Source organism: Lethenteron reissneri, chromosome 21 (assembly GCF_015708825.2).
Source record: "Lethenteron reissneri isolate LAM-NWPU_2019-01 chromosome 21, ASM1570882v1, whole genome shotgun sequence".
Taxonomy (NCBI): Eukaryota; Metazoa; Chordata; class Hyperoartia; order Petromyzontiformes; family Petromyzontidae; genus Lethenteron; species Lethenteron reissneri.
The window spans coordinates 8,234,214-8,259,954 of NC_083799.1; the positions used below are offsets into that span (position 1 = coordinate 8,234,214).

General features: G+C 44.6%; 1 protein-coding gene across 4 annotated transcripts in view; it reads right to left on the minus strand.

Annotated features, from left to right (window-relative positions):
* LOC133345158 (gamma-aminobutyric acid type B receptor subunit 2-like) overlaps window positions 1-20,581 on the minus strand; it is a 137,300-nt gene extending 116,719 nt beyond the window's left edge. For 2 of the 4 annotated variants that reach the window (XM_061555679.1, XM_061555678.1), the window contains exon 1: window positions 19,235-20,581. In XM_061555679.1, the coding sequence (XP_061411663.1) occupies window positions 19,235-19,483 (249 nt within the window). In that variant the 5' untranslated portion in view covers window positions 19,484-20,581. Of the gene's footprint in view, window positions 1-16,668; window positions 16,691-19,234 lie in introns of those variants that run through there. The other 2 variants (XM_061555677.1, XM_061555680.1) reach the window with 2 other exon arrangements.
* Between the last annotated feature and the right edge of the window lie 5,160 nt (window positions 20,582-25,741).

Below are 25,741 nucleotides of genomic sequence, written 5' to 3' on the forward strand. Positions count from 1 at the left end.
GAGGGATTTCGAGCGAGTACGGGTAGCCGGGCCGTCCCGGACAGTCGGCAGCCCACCCGCCGAGCGGGAACGTGGAAGGGTTTTAGGGGCGACGGGCGCAAGTTCTTCCGTCGCCATTGGAGGCCCGCCACTGTCCCGCTCGCGTCCAGAAACATCCCGTACTCGCGTCCGCGGAGGGATAGGAAGAGCTGCAGGTCCCGTGGGTTCTGCGGCTCCGGTCGGCGTCCCACAAGCGGAAGGTCCTCCTCCCTGCGCTGTCACGGCCGGCTTGTCTGTGCCGGAGGGTCTTTCTTTGGGACGTCCGCGATCGAGGCCTCCTGCTGGGGCGGCCCCGGAACCCGGGCCCAGCAGTCCCTGGCATAGTGGCCCCGACGGCCGCAGCGGAAACAGTCGACGTCGGGTCGGCGCGCAGCAGGCACCCCGTCCCGACGTGGCCGCGCCGGCGGCGGAGCCCGCGGCCCCGGCTCGCTTCGAGCCGGCCACGGAGTGGAGGCGGCCGACAGCTCCTTTGGGCCGGTCGCATCCGGCACGTACACGGCCTTTGTAGGGTCCCACCCTACGGCCCCCCCATCGACGACAGGACCGCCCGTCCACGCCGTGACTTGTTTCCAGCGGCGGAGATTGAACTGGGCGTCCAAACACTTAGCCGCGGTCCGGGACGTGAGTTTCTCGTGACCGCAAGCCGGCATAGGAATGCCCAGATCCCGGGATAACTCCAACATCTTCCCCAAGATGAGAGGTTCCAGCAGGTCAGGCTCCGTCTCCGGGTAAGCGGCCATCGCGAGTTCCAGCACGGCGCCCCTGTACGCTACAGGCGACTCCTCCGGTGCGCGTTGCCGCTGCACGAAGCGGCGATGGGCGTCATCCGGTGGCTCGTACGCGTCCGCCATTTCGTCGAACACTCCACGCAATGTTTTCTTCTTCGCAGCTTTTATAGAGCGAAAAAAACGAACAGACTCATCGTCAAGGAGAGTCGGAAGCACCTCCAGCGCCTCGGCGTCCGTCCACCTTGCCGTTCGTACCGCCGCCAAAAATCGACAAGCGAACGCACTCCAATCGCCCCCGATGGAGAACTCCTTAACAGTTGTAAGGTGACGACTGCGGCTCCTTGGCCTGCTTCCGTCCGTCACCGACTCTTCCGGCGGCAAGTTCAGCAAGGCGTCGCAACGCGGTGTCGCCAAGATGGCGGACGATCTTCGTGGCGGCCCCAAGATGGCGGCTTCCCGCCTTCCGTGGTGCGCCACGCCCAAGATGGCGTCTTCACGCCGCGTGGTCGATGGCGGCGCCATCGAAGACGACCCGGGCTCCTGCCGATCACCACCATCACCTTCCAACGCCGCCCTTGGCGTGACAAGGTCACACAACTCCGTGATGACGGTTTTTAGGGTCGCCAGTTGCTCCGCCATCCGGGTCCATCTTAAATCTTCGTCCTTCAACGCAGATGGGTCGGGCGCAGCGGCAACCTCCTCCACACCCGGGCCCTCACGGATCTCTCCCTCCGCCGAAGTGAAGCCGACCTCAGGAGGAAGATCGTCGTCGTCCGATGATGAAGCCGACGCCGGAGATGGGATATTCTTCTTCCTCAGTTGTTTCGCCATGCCGTTTCACTTCTGACTCCAGTGTAATAAAAGGACTCGAACACTTCTTTCTGTCTTCGTGTCTTTATTCAGGTTCACGTCTTTACCCACACGGCACTCTGTTATAACTCCTGTATTTGTAGCCCCCGGCTATTCACTGCTATTATAGCTTCCTCACCCCTCTGACTCTCTGCTTCATCTACTGTAACCTCCTCCCTGCAGACTTGCTGCTACCCCTATGTGCAGACCCTCTGGCTGTCACTGTATGCAGACCCGCTGCCCACTCTCTCTGTGCAGCCCCGCTGCTGACTGCAGCCTCCTCGCTGCTTCGGGTCGGTCACCGCTGGCCAACGGTGCCGATCCTCGCTCCCCCCGTGTTCGTGGCGATCTCGCCACACCCCGCTTCGCCCTTCGTGGCCTTCCTCTGTTCCTGGTTCCCCGTCACTCCCCCTGCTCTTCCGGTTCCCCTCCTTCTATACTCAACCCCTCTCCCCCCACGTGACCTAACTCCTCCCCCCCTGACGGCACCTCAGAAGGGCCGTTTACAACCGCATTACACATTTAATCCTAAAATATGAGTCTAAACATGGATAATAGGAACCACCAATAGTCCCATTCTTATCATCACGGATAAAATGACTTTGCTGTTAATTAGGCACTGTAAATATATATTCATTCATCGTCTTCAAAAGGATACTTGAATGCATCCATATACGGGATAAAAATACCCCACACGTTGTTGAAAAGAGACACGTGACATAAGAGCTCTACAGAACACCCACACGTGATGTAGCCATCACGATCGCGTTGCGTATTGAACCGCAAACGCTGTCCATATCACATTAACAAGCGTTCATAAAGACGCACGACACAAACAACTATAAAACCTCAAGATATCAAAACAATGTTTTTTTTAATGAGATGACTGCGCTACGTCTGCACTGTGACCAATGCGAAACGCAGTGGGGTTTTGCGGTTGGCCACAAAAGAGTGAGGGAGGACTAAAAACAGCATTACGGACAAGCCCACGTCTGCACAGTCATGCATCGCCCACGAAAAATAGAACGGGAATTAAATGTGATGAAAGTTTCGCGCACGTCACCGCCACGGTGATGACAGCCGAGAGAAAACAATGCAATTACAGGAAACAACAAATGGAGTGTAGTCTTATGACATGCTTTTTATTTTGAGAAACGAATACAAGTAGATTTCCCTGCAGTTCAGATAATAACAGAAACATGACCAAGCTTTTGTCAATAGAAGTAATCCAGCGGGCTATGTGAATTCTTTTTTCAGCATTGAATTTTAAGTTGATATTACGGCGTGATGTTGAAGAAACAAGAATACAACGTCTATGCAACGTCGGTCTGGTAACATTGTAATATAGTTAAAAAACTAGAGCTTGTTAGAAGTACAACATATACAACAGAAGTCTACATCTAAATATATACATGTACGTGTGCAGAACATTTTATACAATACATTTTACATTCATATACATATTAGCTGTTCATGAGTGACTAGGGGGAATAGGGAGTTAAAGTGATCCAGTCAAATTATTATAAATAATTAATATAAAAATGGATGCATCTATTAAAAACGGAACTGTTATTTTTAGGGCAATGCTCAAATAAAAACGTTCCATATTGTGCCTCTCAAAGAATTGGAGGCCCAAAATCTAGCATATTTACTAAATCAAACATATATTGTACGAGGTGCCACCCTGGTGTAACGGTTAGCACCCTGAACTGACGATAAAAAAGGTTATTGATTCAACTCCATCTTCTGGTGCGGCACCTAAAACAACGGTGCAAGTTTCATAAAATCTCCTCCCCATAGCAGTATAAATGGGTACTACTCTCCAGCAAGAACATTTCTTCGAGAACTGAAATTTGACTTGTCGGATTGTTATAGTCATCCGTGGCATACCGTTGATTCAACGTCCGTATTTCTACACCAAAAACACTTGCAAATCTCAATCAAATCATGACGTAAATAACTGACGTTCCTTCAACGTCAGTCCTTGACTTCCTTGCTGGAAAGTGCTTAAGTTGGATTCTGTAGGCCCAAGTTACGTGCCAAATGGAAATTCCATCACATATAGTGCTTGATAGATCGTTTTTACATTCATAATATCCAGACAGAACGTTATTGACGATTGTGTAATAACTTACATTTAATGGAACTGAGAAGCTGAGCAATAATAATGGAAAGTTGGGTAAGTTTAATTCTTGTTATATTATTATTTCTACCAATTTGTTTAAAGTAAAGATTACAAATAAAATAACATTTTTGTTTTCGTTTACATAATCACATTACAACAACTACTGTCGACTTCCAATAAAGTGTTCTGATAGGTTGAGTTGTAATGACAAACAACATTCCGTACACAGCTGTACATTTTAATGCATTGATTTTTGTTTGACACATTTAATCTTTTTTTAAACATGGCTTCGTATCAAGAGCCTCATACACAAACTAGAGCTGTATTGTGCACATCATTATTTTGATTAAGCTTTGTAAGGATGAGACAGTTGATTCCAAAGAACACAGGATGAGATGTTACTATCCTTTGTGCAAGCACTTCCAAGAGTTCATGAACAGTGAGCCTGGTGAAATTTGGGGAGCGCATCGTCAGTAGTGAACCTTTGGTTCCTAGGGTGTTTCGGCCTTTCATACTATACACCCTCCCCAAAGGCGGCCAGCGACAGGGTGATCAATCCTACGCTTGCGTCCCATTCCCAATTAGTCATAGGAGTTGCCTTGTTGTTGATAGCCAACATCCCATGGGACTATGCATGGCAGGGGCATCCTCCTCCCTGAGTCAAGCATTGTTGACTGCATACCTCCTGGCCCTCTCACTTTGGGGCCCAGCTGGGGTCTTTCCTCTTCATCCAGAGCCACTGACTGCTGCCTTCTGCCGCCTCCGATACAGCTCTGATTGCCGAACGCTGGCTCTGGCCCCTAATTCCCAGGTCTCTAAGCAGTCTGGTTGTAGATGTTGCCACAAAACCTCTGCAGCCCACCTCCACTGGTCGGACTTCTGTGTTCCAGCCATGATGCCGTGCTTCGGCAGCTAGATCAGCATAGCGCAGATGTTTTCGCTTATAAGCCTCATCTACTGAGTCCTCCCAGGGTACTGTGAGCTCAATGATGAAGACCTTCTTGAGCGAACGGGACCAGAGCACCATGTCAGGTCTTAGGGTGGTGGTTGCGATCTCTGGAGGAAACACAAGTTGCCGGCCAATGTCAGCTAGCATTTTCCAGTCACGGGCCAAGCGCAGCTGGTCTCGCTCTATTGGTGTAGAGCCACTCTTCGGTGGTTTAGCCCCTTCGCGGACAAAGGTCGTCCGTAAGGGGTGTGATGCTGCTGGGGGTGGTAGGGAGTTGGTGACAGCTCGCTTGTCCTCCAGGGCGGACGCAAGGTTTTTAAGGACTTGGTCGTGACGCCAAGTGTAACGTCTTTGGGTGAGGCTTGTTTTACACCCTGTGAGAATGTGCCTGAGGTTGGCTGTCATGGAACAGAGGGCACAGTCCGGATCTTCACCATACCATTGGTGAAGATTAACTGGTGTTGGAAGGACGTCATATGTTGCCCACAGATCCTTCCAGCTGATCTTCCTCTTCTCCACACTGTCCCACCGAGTCCACTGTCCCTGTTTGGCAAGAAAGACTGCCTTGGCCCACCTTGCAGCCTCCTCCTGATGGCGTACTTCCTGCACTACCATCTTCCGCCGCTCTGGTGCAGTGGCCTTACTCCAAGCAGCACGGCTAGTTAGCCCAAGGCCTCCTCTCCCTTGCTGAACATGACCCACAATGTCAGCATGTCTGAGGGCTGCTGTTGCCTCCTGGACTGCTTTTCCTGGCCTCCATTTGCGCCCAGTTGCCAAGGTCGGCGCGTTGTTGCTCACCACTGGGTCTCGAGATTCATTCAGTGTCATCTGGAGCCTGGTTTTTGCACACTTGAATTCCTCGGTTAGACTGGTGAGGGGCAGCTTGAGGACACCATCTTCATAGAGGCCTATGGTGGTAAGGCATCGTGGAACTCCGAGCCACTTCTTTAAGTAGCTCGTGACTCCTCTTTCCATCTTCTCCACTGTTGAGATTGGAACCTCATACACTGCTAGGGGCCACAACACCCGGGGTAGGAGACCAAACTGCAGACACCAGGCATTTAACTTTCCAGGTAGCTGGGTATTGTCGATGGACTGTAGGCTACTACTGATGTCTTTGCGCAGCTGTTGCACCTGGTCTTTGTCCTTCAGGCTTGCATCATACCACCTTCCAAGGCTTTTTACCGACTGCTCAGACACTGTTGGGATTTGGTCATCTCCGATGAAGAATTTCAGGTCACAGAGTACTCCCTTCACAATCGAGATGCTGCGTGACTTGGATGGTTTAATCTTCATACGGACCCAGCTGATGTTCTGCTCGAGTTTTCTGAGCAGTCTCCTTGTGCATGGGACAGTGGTGGTCAATGTTGTAATGTCGTCCATGTAGGCTCTGAGTGGAGGGAGGCGAAAACCAGAGTCGAATCGCTGTCCACCAGCAACCCATTTTGAGGATCTGATGATAACCTCCATTGCCATTATGAATGCCAATGGAGATATGGTACATCCCGCCATTATACCTACATTCAGGCATTGCCATGAGGTGGTGAACTCTGAGGTGGTGAAGCAGAACTGCAGATCCTGAAAGTACGACTTCACCAGGGTTGTGATGGTGTCCGGTATGTGGAAAAATCTGAAGGCAGACCACAGGAGTTCATGGGGCACAGAGCCAAATGCATTGGCGAGGTCGAGGAAGACTACATGGAGGTCCCTTTTCTCCACCTTGGCCATTTGGATCTGGTGCCAGATCATGCTGGAATGTTCCAAGCAGCCAGAGAACCCTGATATTCCAGTCTTCTGTACAAATGTATCGACGTACGCATTCCTTTGCAGGTACTCGGCCATCCTCTGGGCAATGACCCTAAAGAAGATTTTACCCTCGACATTCAGTAAGGAGATTGGGCGGAATTGGCTGATGTTCACTGCAATTCAAGACCATAGTGTTGGCTTACATTAACTCGGTCACTCTCAGCGAGCACGATGTGTGAATGCTCTTCAGTACGACCAGAGCACATTTCGTAAAAATTATGAAAAATTATTAACTCAACATAATTATTTTACTGCAGCATCGGCTCATGGGTGCCTCTCTTGATCGCATAACCTGACATCCATGTTCCCATTCATTTTGAAAAAAGAACACTCATCAACCACAACCCCGATTAATGAGCATTTACCCTTATAAGTTTATGTAAGATATTCCTTCTGAAGATAATGTTGGCATGTAATCCAAAAACAAGGTTAATTGCACTGCTACTGCTTCTATCACAAAAACCTACTCAAAACTTCAAGGGCCATTACAAGTGTTCCTTTTGGTTAAGCAGGTTTAGAACAAGAAATCAGCAGTCATTTAAAGATCAATATCCACATTGTATAAAAGCTGCATTCACAGCGTCACCATTAAATCTTGTTCTTTTCCTTGACCATTAGATATAGCTACATGCTTTGAGTATGAAATGCATTAGCATCAGCATTTTTGTACAATCCTTCTCCATTATAACCAGGGTAAAAAAAACTGCTCAGTCCGACCTCTATAGGTGGCTCTCCAAGAAGCTACTTTACATTGCCTACTACAAGAATCAGCCCAGAAAATCTACACGGAATTCGCAAATTAGGAATACTCTTGTGATTAAAACTGAACACCAGAATACAAGTGATTGGAGATCTCATGCATTATAAGTCTATCTCACCTCCGATTAGCACGGTTGGCTACGTAGAGTGCAAAAGAAGTTCAACATGCATTACTTACAAGGACAACGGCATACCTTGTCCCCCTTAAGGGGCCATAACAACACAAGCACTCAACAAGACTTCACATTGATAAGGCATTTTCGGGCTTGCTGCATATGCTACACCTCACTTACATTGAAGGTGCTCAACTAGCAGTCCATGGATACCTAAGGGACTGAACAGATGTTTAAGGAAACCACAAAAAATGGCAGATTCCTTGAGGAAAACAACGCATTTGAGGTGGGTCAGAGACTATGTTGCATTGGGCGTCTGTGGTGAAATCCAGGGTCTATGTTGGTAGATTGGCACAATAGCACCTCTCCTCCACTGTCCCCACTACTTTAAATCTATAACCTGGGAATCAGACCGAACTGAACGCGAGAGTGAAGAACTAGAACAAAATTTAACAGAATTTTCTTTTGTTTTGAAATTATTGAAAACCCATAAAGAGCGATGCAGTTACGAGTGTAAAATCGATTAAAAACAAATATTGCCCTCTGCCGCTTGGAGGGTTAAAATGTTGTTTTACCATACAAGCTGCACTGCTGAGAAAGTGATCTATTATAAGGGACACACTGTACCATGGGCACCAACTCTCCTGAGGGCCAAATGCGGTCTTGCCTATAGGAATTCCCCTTTGCTCTCCACGGCAAGGGGCCAAGGCAGAGTTGGTAGGGCCCAGTTACCCAGCATTGCAGACTAACAGAGGTACACGATCCAATGAAAAAATATAGTAAAGAGGTAAGGAGAATGCAACACGTGTGTGTGGGCAGTGGGGAGGAAGAACATTATTTATAAACAGAATTGAGCAACTCACGTTGTCGCTCAACTACATCGCTGCTCATTTAATTTCCTGAAGGAGCTCTGAGCATGTGGAGCAATTTTCTCAGACATCGTGCCAAACAACATGTGGTAAAACCCACAAAGAGGGAGCTCGAAAGAAAACCATGAAAACCTACATAGGAGTTGTACTTATAAAATGTACATTTACATTTTTGTCAAACTACGGCTAATAAAGGACCCCTCACGCCGTGTGGGATATGCGGGTTATTTGACCAAATTTTACCACGCTAGTCTGTGTGGGTTGGTGAAGATGTAAAAATATAAACACGCAAATTTATATTTTACTGAAATAGATAACAAACTTGTACCTACAAAGATGTAACATAAATGTGTGAAATGTTTTAATATACACAAGTGCCACATTATTTTCAATGCTGTTATCTTATGAGGATTTTCTATGGATATTTTGGAATTTAAATTCTATTCGGTAAGTGTCACAAAATTCGGCAAAACTGCCTTTACAAAAACATTGTACATACTCGTAATAATGAACATCAGTAGCGTACCTTCATGACCCTGCAACAGCTTAAACTGATGTCTTGTGTACTACAGTACATCAAAACAAACTGTGTTTAGTGCCGTTATTGGATTAAAATAATCTCATAAAAACGTTTAGTGTGCTACTCAGTGAAAGTGACAAACCAACACACAAGGGTTTCAACTCAGTATCAGAACCTGGTTACTTATTCAATCCATTAGCACCTCAACCACAAAGCATCCTGAGATTGTAATTTAATCAGGCAAATCTAACCACTCCAGCATTTTACAAGTTAAATCAGAATGCGCCCAGAGAAAAGCAGCATGCAGGTCAGATAGAGGTCACGCCAGAGTTTCTTCCCCACAATATGCAAAATTTCAGTTGCTTTCAGTGTCAAAACACACGGGGCACGTGTCGTATGCAAAGTCATCCCCCTCTAAGATAATGTCGCAGTTTCTATTTTGCAAATGAAACAAAATGCATGCACATGCTCGGCGGTGCGACACCGTTCCTTGTACGGGGTAACGCAATTAATTTCACTGAAGGTAAATAATGGCGGCTTTGATGTACAGCCTTTTGCTCATCGTGTTTGGCAGTTAAATTAGGGCAAAACCCTGCCTTCAATTTGCAGAGCTGTTAGCAACCAAGATGAAGCAAAACAGTTGCTGTGCGCAACAGAATCTGCCAAAATAAAGCAACAAAAATTGAGGTATTGAAAGTCCACTTCGCATAGTGGTGTAGTATTTATACATTGTAGTACTTGTTATTAAAATTAAAATGTGCCCGTGAATGCACAAATTTCAAGTTTTGTTAATTTGCCAGATTAAAAAGAATGCATATACATGGAAACATATTTTTAAAGTGATGTTATGAAATGTTCTTCTTGGTTCTTTCGGTAAAGTCACGTAGAAGGGAAGTAATAAAATAATAAAAATAAAACATAATAAAATAAAATAATTCTCACGACGTTTCGGCCACAACGCAAGCAGCCGTCTTCAGGTGAAGAATGAGACACTACCAAACTAGGAGCTTATATATAAGCTGCGTTGGAGGTGGAAGAGCGCCTTAACAAAAAGAATGTGCATATGAATAGGAATTTAGCATATTCATGGTAAATGCGTAGGCGTTGGGCGGGGGGGTTTCAAAGTCATATTATGCCCATGCATTATGCAGGATCAGCAGCAAGAAGGGGGGGTGCAGGGATTAGCAGTAACAAAGGAAAGGAATGTTAATGATATGTAGCTGCAGTTACTCAACAACCACGTAGAAAACTAAAGTATAAACTACATAAAAAACTAAAGTATAAACTGCATAGCACCATCAGTATACTTACTATACTCTACAATAAGCTGAGTTACTAACAGCAAGTAATACATTACAATTCTACGTCGTAAAAATTCTATAATATGCTCCATCTAAACTTTATTCTCTTACATCACACGAGCATATACCGTACTATATACTGCTATAGATAAACCCAACATTAAATTATATACTGTATTGCTGTATACCAACCTATACCTTATACATTTTTATATAATACTATGTATTATTCTACACACCCTAATGTGTATCGAAATGGTTTATTACGTCCTTCCAATGATTGCTAAGCCAGAATCCATCTTCTCGGTTAAAATTGTCTCTGTGTTTGTATATGTGAATCGCCTCATGAACGAATCTCTCATGATAGCCAGATGGCTTGCAGAGAACCTCTGTCTTGGAGAAGTCAATATCATGTGAGCCCACTGAGTTGTAACAGTGATCTGCCACGGCTGAGGTGTTTGTCCTACCGTGTTTCAGGTCAGCTTTATGTTCACGGATGCGGTCCAAGACATGTCGTTTGGTTTCCCCAATGTAACTGCTACCACAGAGGCAACTTAGTTTGTAGACGCCAGGGTACTGTATGTCTGGAACCACATCTTTTACAGACGGTACCAGATCACGGATTTTATGTACTGTGTTGAATCGGACCTGGATCTTGTGTTTAATCAGGATTTTGGAGATCTTTTTTGTGACCCCAGCAATGTAGGGTAAGGTGATGGTCTTGAAAGGCTCCTCAACAGGATCCTTCTTGATGGTTGGAGTGATAGCTTTGCGGATTGTGTAGTCGGAGTAACCATTAGCCTTAAGAGCTTGGCGTACGTGTTTGAGTTCACTGGCAATGTGTTCATGGTCGGAGATGCATTGGGCTCTATGATATAGAGTCTTGATGAGGGAATTCTTCTGGGATGGATGGTGGTGGGAATCCGGTTTTAGATAAGCATCCGTATGGGTGGCTTTCCTGTAGACAGAGTGGCTCATTGAACCATCAGGTCTCCTTTTGATTAGGGCATCCAAAAAGGGTAGCTTGCCATCTTTTTCGACTTCCATGGTGAATCTGATGGCTGGGTGTATGGAGTTGATGTGGTCGAGAAATTGGTCTAGAGCAGCACGGCCATGTGGCCAGATGACAAAAGTGTCGTCTACGTACCTCTTCCATAAGGTCGGGCGTAGAGTGGCAGTCTGGATGGCGTCCGTCTCAAATTTCTCCATGAAGATGTTGGCTACAACCGGAGATAGGGGGGAGCCCATTGGGGTGCCCTCAGTTTGCTTGTAGAAAGTTTCATTCCAGGTGAAGTATGTATTGGTTAAGCAGTGTCTCACCAGGGGGGTACCCCAGCATTCAGTCCATGATGAACCAAGTCTTCAATGATTGCGATGGTGTCAGGTACAGGAACCTTGGTGAATAAGGAAACCACATCAAAACTGACAAGCAGGTCGTCTGGGGACAGGGCAATCCCCTTGATTGTCGATACCAGGTCAGTAGAGTTTAGTACCGCAGAGGTGGTTTTTCCAGTGAAAGGCCGTAGGATTTCAGACAATAAACGAGCCAATTTATAGGTGGGGGAGTTGATAGTAGAGACAATGGGACGAAGAGGTGTATCTTCTTTATGTATCTTTGGCAAGCCGTATAATCTTGGTGGCCTGGCTGCAGAAGGTTTCAACGAGAACTGTTTGGTCTGATCAAATAATGCGGTTGAATCAGAAATGATTTTGTTGGTTTTAGTGACGAGGCTGTTGGTGGGGTCTCTTTTTATTTTTGTATAGCTGCCATCGTTGAGTAGTTCTTGAATTTTGTTGTTGTATTCTATTTTGTCCATGATGACAGTGGCATTGCCTTTGTCGGCTGAGAGGATGACAATGTCATCCCTCTTTTTTAATTGAGCTAATTCAAAACGCTCATCTTTGCTGATATTGCTAGCTGGCATCTTAGCGTTTTTGAGGGTTGCAGAGATTTCAGATCTTGCTACGTCTGCAGCGATGTGACTCAAGCCCTTGAGAGCTACATCTACTCGAGCAATTATATCATTAACTGGTATGTGTCTAGGTGTGACTGCAAAGTTTAGTCCTTTAGCTAAAACGGATTTCAGACCTTCAGAAATAGAACTGTTACTGCGATTAATTACGACTTTGTTAACATCTAGCTTTTCAATGTGTGGGTCCGGTTTCTTGTTTGAGAGGCGGTTGAATTTGGAAATCAAGTTGTCCTTACATTTAGTCGACATAGCGGCAGCTGAAGAGGCAGTCATTTTTCTACATGTTCCCAATCAGATGTGGACATTGTTGCACTCAAAGATAAGTGTGATTTGTAGAGTGTCTTGTCTAACTGATCTAATTCGGTGCGCGTAAGTCTGATTTTCTCTGAGATGAGAGCTAAGCTAGTTCTAGACAGAATTCGTTTCGCATTAGGAGAAGTTACAGCAGCAGATGTTAGTGTAAATGCGTTTGGTATTACCTTATTTTCCCCAAAACGTTTACGTGGGAACATGTAAAGCGTATTGAGAGTACGATTTTTTTACTATTTCACATCCAGTGGACATGCACGAGCAAGCTTCAACAAGGGCCCTGTGATTTCACACTAAGTACCTAATCCGCAAAGTTATCTGTGCTTATCATCGAGGAAAGATTTTTTAAAAGACCATTACATTATCTTGGAATAAGTTATGGTCCTCCATTCATTTCTTACCAGTAATGAATTTCCATCCTGTAGGAGATGGTACATTCAAAAACAGCCATCCCACTAATTTGCTTCCGTGACCAATTCAGGCCCCCAACAGATTGCCTCAATCTCAATTGTACACATCATTTTCATCAGGCAATCCATCAAATGCACGTGTCACTGTATTGAGCTACCATATTATCAGGAAAATGATCCTCTTCCAAAAGCAGGTAAATCAGATCAGCTACTAAATGTTAAGTTGTCCCATCACTCTGTTGGAGCACTCGTGTCAGTATCAATATGTGCCCCCAGGGATATTTTGAAGTGTGTGGCAAATAAAAAAATATAGCTTAGCGACAGTGACCCTTCAGGCTCAGCTTCAGCAATTACGAGGCTATAAGTGCAACATTTTAGAGGCAATTAATAAGTACAGCTTCCCTTTTCGTAAACGGAGGACACGGAGCATATCAAGGTCAGCAATGCACTAATGCTATTGTGATAAATCCGTAAGCGTGATATATTATTGACACACACATTTACAGTGGAGACAAGAAGTTTAAATGTCTTCACTCGGGATTTAGATTGCATGGCCATGGGATTTCACACAGAAAGTTCATTAGTGAACCAATGTGACCTTATGGGTAAATTCTGGCATCACAGTACTTAAAGTTGCATTCACAACAATTGTATTCCATGCATAATAAATGCCACTTTATCAGGAGTAATTTAAAATACTAGGAAAGTTCAAACCTATTAAAACATTAATGGAGAGACAATTTCTACCCTTTTTGTATTTGCAGCCAAAAGTGCCACATATTAATAAGTTGTTTCAACGGTGCATCCCCATTTATTCTGTGACACACACACAATGCATGCCAATAATTATTCTCTGCCAATGTATGTTCTGCATAAAGGTATTTTTCAACGCAAGATATTTTCTCTTTAAATGTAAAATCTATCAGTTGCAGTAACTATGTGTACCATTCTTCACGTAAAATGGGGATAACGTCTTGAATAGGCCGTTTGTAACTGTACATGGGAATACATTAGGCCTCTTAAAATCATTTTAATGACAAAGATAATATATATGCAGATGATAGCCAGAAGCAGACATGTGTACATGTAAGTTTAGCTCAATTTGATGATTCCCATCCAATGTAGGTACCCACTTGATTAATATAAATGCGTTGCTTTAACCCTGTCTCTTGGCTGATGCCCCTTTTTGGTCCATAGCTCCGATGCTGAATATTATGTGAATCCCCAAGCCATGTACAACTATAACTCATCTTCTTGGTTTTTTCGGTAAAGTCACGTAGAAGGGAAGTAATAAAATGATAAAAATAAAACATAATAAAATAATTTTCACGATGTTTCGGCCACAACGCAAGCAGCTGTCCTCAGGTGAAGACCAGGTCTGTCGGGGAGACAGCGTCTGAATGAAACACCACCACGCTTGGAGCGTCTATTTAAGCTGGGTTTGAAGGGGGGAAGGGAGCCTTGACAAAATAATTTGCATATCAAGAGGAAGTTAGCATATTTATGGGAAATGCAGGTATGTGATTAGTACTACTTGTGAAATGCGTAGGAGGTGTGCGGGGAGTTTCAAAGTCATATTATGCCCGTGCATTATGCAGGATCAACAGCATCAAAGGGAGGGGATAGGGGTAGCATTAATAAAGGGAAGGAATGTTAATAGTATGTAGCTGCAGTAACTAAACAACCATGTAAAAAACTAAAGTATAAACTACATAGTATCATCAGTATACTAAATATACTCTCCAATAAGCTGAGCTACTAACAGTAAGTAATACATTACAATTCTATGTCGAAAAATATATAATATGCTTCCAGCTAAACTTTTTTCCTTACATCACACGGGTCTACCCCGTACTATATGCTGCCATAGACAAACCCAACATTAAATTATATACTGTATTACTATACACCACCCTATACGGCAAATTTGTAAAATGATTAATATATATTCGTGGGTTAGATAATTCTTAATGATGTTGTTTACCCTCCTTAATGTGACATAGCAAAATGCATAAAATTATCACGTGGATAATAACTGTACCAATTGATATTGTTTCAGCAACCTGGTATGTTGAAAACCCATTCACAACAAAATTATTAGACTATTAGATTGGTGATAATAATATTAAACTAACATGCTTTTGTTCAAGTTGCAACTTGAATTGTTTGGCTGTGTTAGGTGGAAGGTATGTAACACCTATTTAGCATTATATTTATGCAATCTAACCCAAAAATAATTTAGGAATCATCACATTGCTCGACAAAGCCTACTGTTAATTACATTTGTAGCACTATTATATTTTGGCAATGGCCCATTTTCAGAGTAAGACTGTATTTGATTTGAAGCTTTCGTGACTGCAGGAATTACTCTTTGGTTATTTCGGTAAAGTCACGAGAGATGTGTGGAAATCCACCCCGAAGCGGCCGGGGGAGAGAAAGAGCGAATGGACCTATGAGAGTCCTGGTAAATTTTAGAGAGAGATATAGGCCGTTTGAGAAAACAAACTTAAAAAAATATTGAAATGTAATGCAATGCAACACAGAGAGAGAGAAAACAAATTTACATCCTCAGACACACGGAGAGAGGATTTAAGATTTTTTCTCTCTCTGTGTGTGGCTGAGGATGTAAGTTTGTTTTCTCTCTCTCTCTGTGTATCTCTGTAAATTTCACACTTAACTTCAAATTTAGCAATCTTTGGAGATCGTAATCAACCAGGCTATGCGTTAACTGTGTGTTCGCCGACTCTCTGTGTTGCATTGCATTACATTTCCCAAAAAATTGCTAAATTTAGTTTTCTCAAACTGCCTATTTCTCTCTCTAAAATTTACCAGGCTATCATAGGTCCATTCGATCTTTCTCTCCCTCGGTCGCGTCGGGATGGATTCATTGACATGCTAATTTCTTTGCTCCAACAGCTGCCCCAGCAGACCCGCCTCTCTCTCTGCCCCCCCCCCCCTCTCTATTTAAGGCCTCGACACAGAGGCATTGGGTCTCTGTGTGTCTATGTTGTGTGTCTCTCTCTGTGTGTCTCCGTGTCTGTGTTTTGTCTCTCTCTCAAATTTAGTTCTACCTGATGACGGTTGCTTGTGTTGCAATCGAAACGTCGAATTCTATTATTTAATGTGTTTTCTTTCTACGTGACTTTACCGAAAGAACCAAAGAGTAAAACTGTGTTCATGACAAACATGGTGAGTTTTTTTGTATTTGTGCTTGTACACCACTACCATTGAATATGTCTACATCGACAGCCCTTTCGTCTCTCACTACTATGTGGAGGGCCTTACAAAACCGTGCGGGTCGTGAAGGCAAGAAGCACAGATGTGTAAGCATATAAGTATATTACAACAACATATTTTGCTTCATAGCCCTCTGCTGCTCCCCAAATAGCTACGTAAGCCCCATAGCAGCCCATTTGTGCATGGTGGTCACCCATTCAAGCACGATCCAGGCTCAACCTTGAGATCTGATGACATCGGGTATATTCCAGTTGATTTGGTCATAGGCACCACTGCTATTACAGGTCCTAAATGTTTTATTTAAAATCTACAATATGAATTCTTTTTCTGAATATTACTTTTAGTCAGTCAAGCTTAGAATTTCTGATACTCTCTAAAGCTAGCATGTTTCCCATCACCAAAGGATTTCCAAGATTGAGTAAGGGTAACTAACACACAAATAATGTTAGAAAATAATTAACATGAACAGAATACGTTCTGATAAATTCCAACACTGTCAAACATTACACCATTTTTAATTTAAAGGAAAATGTTCCATGTCTCTCTCCAGCTATGAGTCTTGTATGAGTCAAAAATAAAATAAAAATACGAATTAATGGGTCATATAACACTTTACTGTATATTATTTTGTGCATATTCCATATACAAAATTAGGATTGAGTCATTGCTACTAAGTCTTACCTACTTTCCCAAGTTTGCTTGGCCATTTATTTCCATATGTATGGCGTTGCCAGATCAGCTAATGCCTCCTTATGCAAAATAAAAATGAGAACAATGGTATGAATATTGTTTATTATGACAAAGAATGTACTTGCCTTGCTGACGTTTCACAAGTTTGAGCAATCAAGGAGAAGAGGACCCCAAGATTTACGTGATAAATACAGTGAGGGGAAAAAAGTATTTGATCCCCTGCTGATGTTGTACGTTTGCCCACTGACAAAGAAATGATCAGTCTATAATTGTAATGGTAGGTGTATTTGAAAGTGAGATACAGAATAACAACAATAAAATCCAGAAAAACGCATGTCAAAAATGTTATAAATTGTGCATTTTAATGAGGGAAATAAGTATTTGACCTCCTCTCAATCAGAAAGATTTCTGGCTCCCAGGTGTCTTTTATACAGGTAACGAGTTGAGATTAGGAGCACACTCTTAAAGAGAGTGCTCCTAATCTCAGCTGGTTACCTGTATAAAAGACACCTGTTCACAGAAACAATCAATCAATCAGATCCAAACTCTCCACCATGTCCAAGACCAAAGAGCTCTCCAAGGATGTCAGGGACAAGATTGTAGACCTACACAAGGCTGGAATGGGCTACAAGACCATCGCCAAGCAGCTTGGTGAGAAGGTAACAACAGTTGGTGCGATTATTCGCAAATGGAAGAAACACAAAAGAACTGTCAATCTCCCTCGGCCTGGAGCTCCATGCAATATCTCACCTCGTGGAGTTGCAATGATCATGAAAACGGTGAGGAATCAGCCCAGCACTACACGGGAGGATCTTGTCAATTATCTCAAGGCAGCTGGGACCATAGTCACCAAGAAAACTGTTGGTAACACACTACGCCGTGAAGGACTGAAATCCTGCAGCGCCCGCAAGGTCCCCCTGCTCAAGAAAGCACATATACATGCCTGTCTGAAGTTTGCCAATGAACATCTGAATGATTCAGAGGACAACTGTGTGAAAGGGTTGTGGTCAGATGAGACCAAAATGGAGCTCTTTGGCATCAACTCAACTCGCCGTGTTTGGAGGAGGAGGAATGCTGCCTATGACCCCAAGAACACCATCCCCACCGTTAAACATGGAGGTTGAAACATTATGCTTTGGGGGTGTTTTTCTGCTAAGGGGACAGGACAACTTCACCGCATCAAAGGGACGATGGACGGGGCCATGTACCGTCAAATCTTGGGTGAGAACTTACTTCCCTCAGCCAGGGCATTGAAAATGGGTCGTGGATGGGTATTCCAGCATGACACTGACCCAAAACACACGGCCAAAGCAACAAAGGAGTGGCTCAATAAGAAGCACATTAAAGTCCTGGAGTGGCCTAGCCAGTCTCCAGACCTTAATCCCATAAAACATCTGTGGAGGGAGCTGAAGGTTCGAGTTGCCAAACGTCAGCCTCGAAACCTTAATGACTTGGAGAAGATCTGCAAAAAGGAGTGGGACAAAATCCCTCCTGAGATGTGTGCAAACCTGGTGGCCAACTACAAGAAACGTCTGACCTCTGTGATTGCCAACAAGGGTTTTGCCACCAAGTACTAAGTCATGTTTTGCAGAGGGGTCAAATACGTATTTCCCTCATTAAAATGCAAATCAATTTATAACATTTTTGACATGCGTTTTTCTGCATTTTTGTTGTTGTTATTCTGTCTCTCACTCTTCAAATAAACCTACCATTAAAATTATAGACTGATAATTTCTTTGTCAGTTGGCAAACGTATAAAATCAGCAGGGGATCAAATACTTTTTTCTCTCACTGTACATCATAGCAACCGCATGAGACATATAAAGAATTGCAGCTTATGTCCTGCTATAATTTGACTGTTACTTCATTTATTCATTCGATAGTACTCTCACTTTTGTATATTACATACACAATGAGAATAATAAGAATAATTTTTGATTTGCGTACAATTGAAATAATAATGCATTTTCACTCTCTCTGTTTATTTTTTAAACGCCATTATATCATGCATTCCAAACTGAATATTAGTATTAATAGGTGCACTTACCCCTTTGGAACTTCCGACAGTGTTTGCTTTAATACAATGGAAAGTTCGAACTTTACAGGTGCTTTTGTAAAATATAAGATGTAAGGCACGGTTACTGTGTGCTATTTAAAACAACATTGTGCCTTCCAAACGCACGCTAATATTTACCAGTATTTTTCCACAACGCATATGCTTTAAGCGGAGCAAGAAAACAGCAATCTCAGCTGGATTTTGTCCATCCATTCACCCACACTTCCGAAGTCAAAGTCCATGTTCTGACTTGGGTTTTGCACAATTCAATGATTGTCATCAATGAGACTTTCTTGATCCTCCTGACATTTTCCCGGCTACGTTCCAAGCGTGCAAGGTGCAGACTGCGTGGGAATATCAAGTGGGCATACTAAGCGTGCTTTTTAAACCACAAGTGAGGCGTGCAATATGGGTGTTTTGCTTGAGTGAATGGTGGTGATGATTGTTGTGATTGTGATTATGGAAGGGGGGTGGGAGTACCGTAAAAAAATCACAAAATACCTCAGTATCGTACCACGTGACATTGAGGTGGTGTCGCTTCAGGAGGGTATCGTCCTTGTTGACGTGATCAACGGCCATGGCAACAGCGGGCATTATGCCTCGACCGATGCCACCGCCCGCCCGGCTCTCGTTGAGCGGCATGAGTCCCATGACCAGGAGCTCCGAGCCGAAAGCGCCGCCGCTCCGGAAAATCAGCACTACGGACAGCGGCAGCCACAGCCAGAGCCGGAGCCGAGCTCGCACATCCATGCTGCACGGGGGCGCCGAGGGCAGGCGAAGGGAAACACGACGAGTAGGAGCTGCTTGGGGGTGCTCCGAAGCTGGTGGCGACCGTGGCTAGCTGCCGCCCCTGCTGCTGGCACGACGCATGGTCGCAGTGGCTGGCGATCCTGGCCGCATGAGGGTGGTGGTGGTGGTGAGGGAGGCTGCAGATTGCCTTGGGCACAAGAGAGCTCTTAACGGCCGTCAGCTCTCGTACAGTTAGTTACCTTTTTTGTGTCTGAGCGCTAAAAAAGCGCGGTCCCTGACATGACAACATATGTGCAGTTGGAGTGCCTCCGAGGCTTTGGTCGGCGAGCGCTGGCGAAGCTCGGGGTAAATTAGACACAACGAGAAGCAACCCCCTTGCTTTGTACCCCCCCCCCCCCCACCTCTCACCCAGCGCCTGATGAGCGCAGGGTGACCGAGTCAAAATCGCGCATAAACTGCTGCTGCTGCTGCTTCACTCAGACGCCAGCCTTCAGCACGCACAACTTAATTGAATCGCCCTTTCCACGACGAACGAAAAAAACATATATACACGTGCGAAAACGTGTAAAAATATCGAGAATGCGCTCGGAACATAATTATAAGCGTCTGTAACGTGAGAGTCGTTTAACCGAGCGACGCCGTATATTGTCTATGTGTGTATTACATGGTGAGTTTACAGGCGAGCGTACGTGTGCACAAACGGGCGTCCTACTGTAGCGTACATATGAAACTGGAACGTTACTTCAGTGAGAGTTCATTATTTAGTGCAGACACGCGCAGACTTCATCACGCAGCTATCCGAAGCTGTAGTAGCCCTCATTAGATATCTCATAAGATAGCCTTCACAGCGCGTCGTAGCGCCTGTTCATGCAACGCTCTCCCTGCCCTACCACACGTGATGCATGGACAGACGTGGTGGGTTTGGTATGAGGAACAGGGCTGTCTGTCTGCGAGCTCTTCTTGAAGAGCCCTCGTAAGCCACCGGGAGTCAGTCCCCCGCGCGTCCAGCTCGCGACTCACTTGATGACCATCCCCCGCTATCGATGAGACGCGAGGCCGCGTTCTGTGCTATAACCCACATAACAAAGAGAAATGTGTGATCTGTGCACCCCTGGATTATTCCCTACCCTCCCTCCACCACCCGCTGTGTTTGTGCTCGGGGTGCGCTGTGTGTGACGCGACATGCCATGCATGCGCCGATGCGTGACCGAGATCATTCTCTTCCTTCTTCCCTATATCGCACCACCGCTCCTTTTTTGAAGGGAGGGGGTGTGGGGAATTGTGACATTAAAACTGCAGCCCGTTCTTGAACGGAGGGAACCCCAAAGACAAGGCGCATGAGTGACCGAATTCGTTACAGGCATGCACGTGCAAAGCAGGTTAAAGGTTGGGCGTAAACACGTAAAAAAATTGGCACCGATGTCCACAGGACCTCCGTTGGCTTACGCGTTGTAAAACAGCAATGCTGCGACGTTATTTTCCAACGTCTTACGTATAGGACGAGCACAGTATGGCGGCATTCGTATTCGTCCCATGCAAGGAAATCGCATTATGCAAATATAAAATTATCACACGCGACGACGCAATAAAAAAAACAGCCCTGATGCCCTTTTCAAGTCGTTTTATTTTTGTCTCGCGCTGATTTTTTCCCCCATTAACTTTCAATTCCATGGTAGTGCTCTGCAATGATTAGTATAGTACAAGGTACACATGACAGTACGTTATTAATTGCGTAATCATAATGTCACGTGCAATGCTCTAATTCCCCTGGCACGTATCCATACAACAATCACTAATTATCTAGCATTCCGAATTGAGATTAATCCTATCAGCTTTTTGGGTGGCTTATCGCTTTTACGCATGTATATACCCCTTTGATGCTTAAGACATGCTTGCTAACCACAACTATCAGTGGTTATACAATGTGTACGCATCTCGCGAGTGATTGTTCTTTCCTTCTGGTGAGGGGTAAACATTGATTGTAAAGAGCAATTGCGGAGACAGGGGTGGTTTCTCTCTGATGGAGGATATAGATAAGGTGAACTAATGTTGCACAAAAACACCCAACACATGTTGTTATTTGTGTTTGTGCAGCAATGCTAACGCAGAATCATCAACTGTGTTACATGCTGTACTATACTATTCAAAAACATGTGTTCATACCAAAACATGCATATTCGTATTTAAAGACTAGCTTACATTTAATTGCGTCTAATCAAAAGCAGTAAATGTGTAACCATTTAAGAACCTCAAAGCTAATGTGATACTAATGTATGTGTTAAAGAGTATTATTACAAAGTACTGCATTATTCACCATGATCATCAGAAGCCATTGCCTATCGACTGCTGGATAAAGGCCTCTCCCCACACCGTCGCCATCCCACACGGTAGTCAAGTGCTGTTACCACCTCTAGTGTAAAATGCATTACTGCCATGGTTTTGCAACTGGCTGTCTGATATCGTGAATATATACATGTTCGCTTGCATTTGTTTTCATTGTTACGGTCATGCACGTTACAGATTTGGAAATTTTGCAATGGCATTAATGCGCTCGAAACGTTGTACCAAGTTGTCCAGCGGTTCTGCAGTCATAAAAACGTGGACATATACTCTGGCAGCCTTGGCACACTCAACGTTAATTCCTTAAGACCTCTTTGGCGCTGAAGGAATTTACTAGAATAGCACCGCCTGTAACATGACCAGTGTGGGAGCATACCAGCAACGGGTTAACGCCTCCCTTTTATCGTATTATAGTCAAAGTGGCCATATGTTTTAGTGATTATTTTCTTCTTATTATTGTAAAGCTGTTTTACCGGGTATAAATCCGCTGGTGTGCCGGTACTAGGTGGATTACATCGCAGGATAGTGATGGATGGTGACAGTTTGGGAAGGGCTTCATTCAGCAGTGGATTGATCATGGCTGATGATTATAATAACCTGGTAAGCCCACGTCTGCCTAATTCAGCACCGGGCTGCACGAACAAACGCAAAATATGTGGGAAATCATGCAGTCTATTAAGCGAACTCGTGGATGATTGGTCTTAGACATCAAGGTCTTGATGAGCCCTCTGTATTCCAGCAGGATGGTCTATGTGTATGTGTGTACTTGGGGAATGGCGTAGGTTTCGCCTCGTCATGGCGTTTGACATTTGCACACACGCACACACCATTTCGTATCGTGCACCCCTATCGCCCTGCCACACGACCACACCACCTGTCACCCATCAACCTCACCACCAACCCAGCAGCGTGACCTTGTTTAAGGCAGGGGCATACACCAATTAAACTGGGAGTGGGACGACGACGACGATAGGCAATATTAAACAAACTTCAACCAATCGTTAAACACTTTTGTCCATTATGCATACTGCATTTTCACCCTCCATGTAGAGTATTTGAGGAAAGGCTGCACAACCCATCACTTAATTGGCTGTAAGAATTTTGGAGGGGAGCCGAGCCTTCAGCAGGGGGCTTCGCCTCCTCCAGCCCCTCCCTCCCCCCGACGCCACGTGTTTGCTCTTCACTCTACCCCTGGATCTCCAACTTAAGTCCAGCGAATCCACACAAACTTCCTTGTGATCAGTGATACATCTAAGCTGAAATAATCCAGAACGCTGTTCTGGGAATTATATTGGCATGTGTCCATGCATCTATATATATTTATAAACATGTTCATAGGATTATATAAATGCAGGGTACATTAATATAATTATTATGGATAGGTGTACTCTCGTGGTAGTGCAGGGGGATAGGGGTGCCTCGCGCCGAGAATCCCAAGCCAGCCGAGCCGCGTTCTGGGAAATGTCGAGTTAGAAATTAAACCTTGCTCGTGATCATTCTAGCAACTTCCATCCCCGTGACCACCACCAGCATCTTCTCTCATTACTCCCGAAGACCCGACCCCTCTTTCAAATAGGCTGCAAATGAGCAGCCGCCGATTTGCCCGCACATACGCGTGAACCTGCCGCAGGGCAGTGAAAAAGATATTGCACCGCACATACACACGAACAAATAAATAAATTACGTGTTTATAGCCGCCAGCACCACACACGGTGGCGGCCTATTCAGTCTAAATAAAAGCGTCCGAAACAATCGTCTGGACCGCTCGAGAAAGATCAATGGATAGTGACAGCCAAGGAGGAGGAGGAGGCTGACTCGACCTTCTCGCCCAGACGGAGCGAGAGCGCCATGTCGTGGCTGCTAACGGAGTCGCAGATCAACCATCACGTGAACTCGGGTCATCCTCGCAAGCAGCGGATTTTGGCTCGCCATCGAACAAAGGCGGTCACCGCATCGCGCGCTGTCAGATGCGCTTCTTCGGCCGTCTGGAACGCTCTTCGTTCCGATATCAGCCACTGGAGCTGTGCACTTTTAAACCTAGATTGAAAAATGAAATTGCTCCGATGAGCAAGGGGGCCGTCTATAAATTACGTCACGCGATTTTAGACGATTTTTGACCCCCTCTCAAATATGACGTCACAAAGCTCTGCTCCCCCCCCCCCCCCCAAAAAAAAACATGCTTCAAATCGCTTTAAACTATTGTCATTGTAGTGCGTATTTAATGTGGCGCTGCACTCTGACGTTGTAGGAGAAAACACTGATTAAAAAGTCAATTTAATTAAGTAGAACGTGTTGTCTATATTAATTTAAAGTTTGCGCATTTTGATGTGACGTCACATTTCTCAAACCCCCCCCCCCCTCGTCACACATCGTCACAAATCGTCACAAATGTCTGACCTCCCTCCCCCTAGGTGCGTGACGTCATTTATGGACGGCACCTAGGTTGGCCACGTACGGTGCGAAAGAAGTTCAATATACATACATATCCCAGTTACCGCGAGCGGTCTAACGAAAACATGATGCATCATCCTGCTTTTATCAATCTCGATTATTAAACTCGCGATGCATAACACTGAATTTGCATACGTAAGGACCGCTACCTTGTTCGATTCGTCTGTGTTGCATATGTTTACTGTAGATGTATTTACGTTATATGCTAATCGTTTTAAGTATTACATGACAGGCATATGCTGTTAACTGAAGTTTAATATGGAGTGTACAGTCGAGTATTTATAACCGACTCGTTAAGACTGCGACGATCAGCCCAGTGGCATTTGAGGTAGTATCAGCCATGTGCAGAGTGGAGCCCTCGTATCTGGGCGCATGGGTCGCTCCCGCCATCTAGTGTAAAAAATCAGGAACAGTTGCATCCCCATGTTTTCAGTTGTGAGAGGTCAAGGATTATGCGAATTCAATTTTATTTTATTTGTTACACGGATTATATCATTTAGCCAGTTGTCCGGCTATATTACGAGAGAGAGCAACAACGATTCACGTCACGGAGTGGAATTATTTTAACTGGGGGTGTGCAAGGTTTTGATTGACATGTCCTTAGCCAACCGGACTAATCGAAGGTGCGGTTGAGAAGGGTGGACACAAGACCTTTTATCGCAGGATATACTGCAAATGTACACGAGAAATCTATAACATCTTCCAAGTAAATCTTCACTTAACCATCACGACGCTAACACACAGTGGTTTTGAGAATAACATTTGCAAGGTCTTTAACGTACTTTCTAGAGAGCAGACGACGCTATTACCCGAAGCGTTAGCCTAAACTGTACCGCAAAATTCGGCAGACAGAATTTCAAGTACCGTGCAGACCTATACAGCGATTTACAAGTTGGTCAAGATGTCATGTGACCCCGATTTAATTATCTTAAACGTAATGCTTTTTTCAAGTAAGGTTTATTTAAAACATAATGCATATGCAAAGGAAAAATACATGTTATGGTAAATCCATGGGGGTACAAGACACCTAGACCACCCCGGACATTGTATTCACTGAAACCGAGCGCCCTCTACTGAAAAAAGAGTTTACCCAACCCTGTAAGGGAAGCGTTTTACCCGAGTTCTTGCAGCTTCCAATAAAATTAGAACTCTTGAGTTACACAAAAAAATTGTTTGATGAATAAAGGCCGCATATCCAAGTACCCATCCAGGCTCTCCAAACGTACTCATCTTCCAAGATCTGAAGACAATCAGGCGCATTTCGAGTGATTTATCATATATGCAGCAAGCCTACTTACAACGACACCTTGAAATATTATGACCCAATGCTCAGCGATAAGTTGCTAGAATGCCAATACTCAATTGTGTTAGGGTGTTGCGACAATGCCAGTGACCTCAATAGCGAACATAACTACGGTCTCTTTAGAGTTAATAGGGTTAAGTGATAATGCTCGAAGCTCGGCAGAA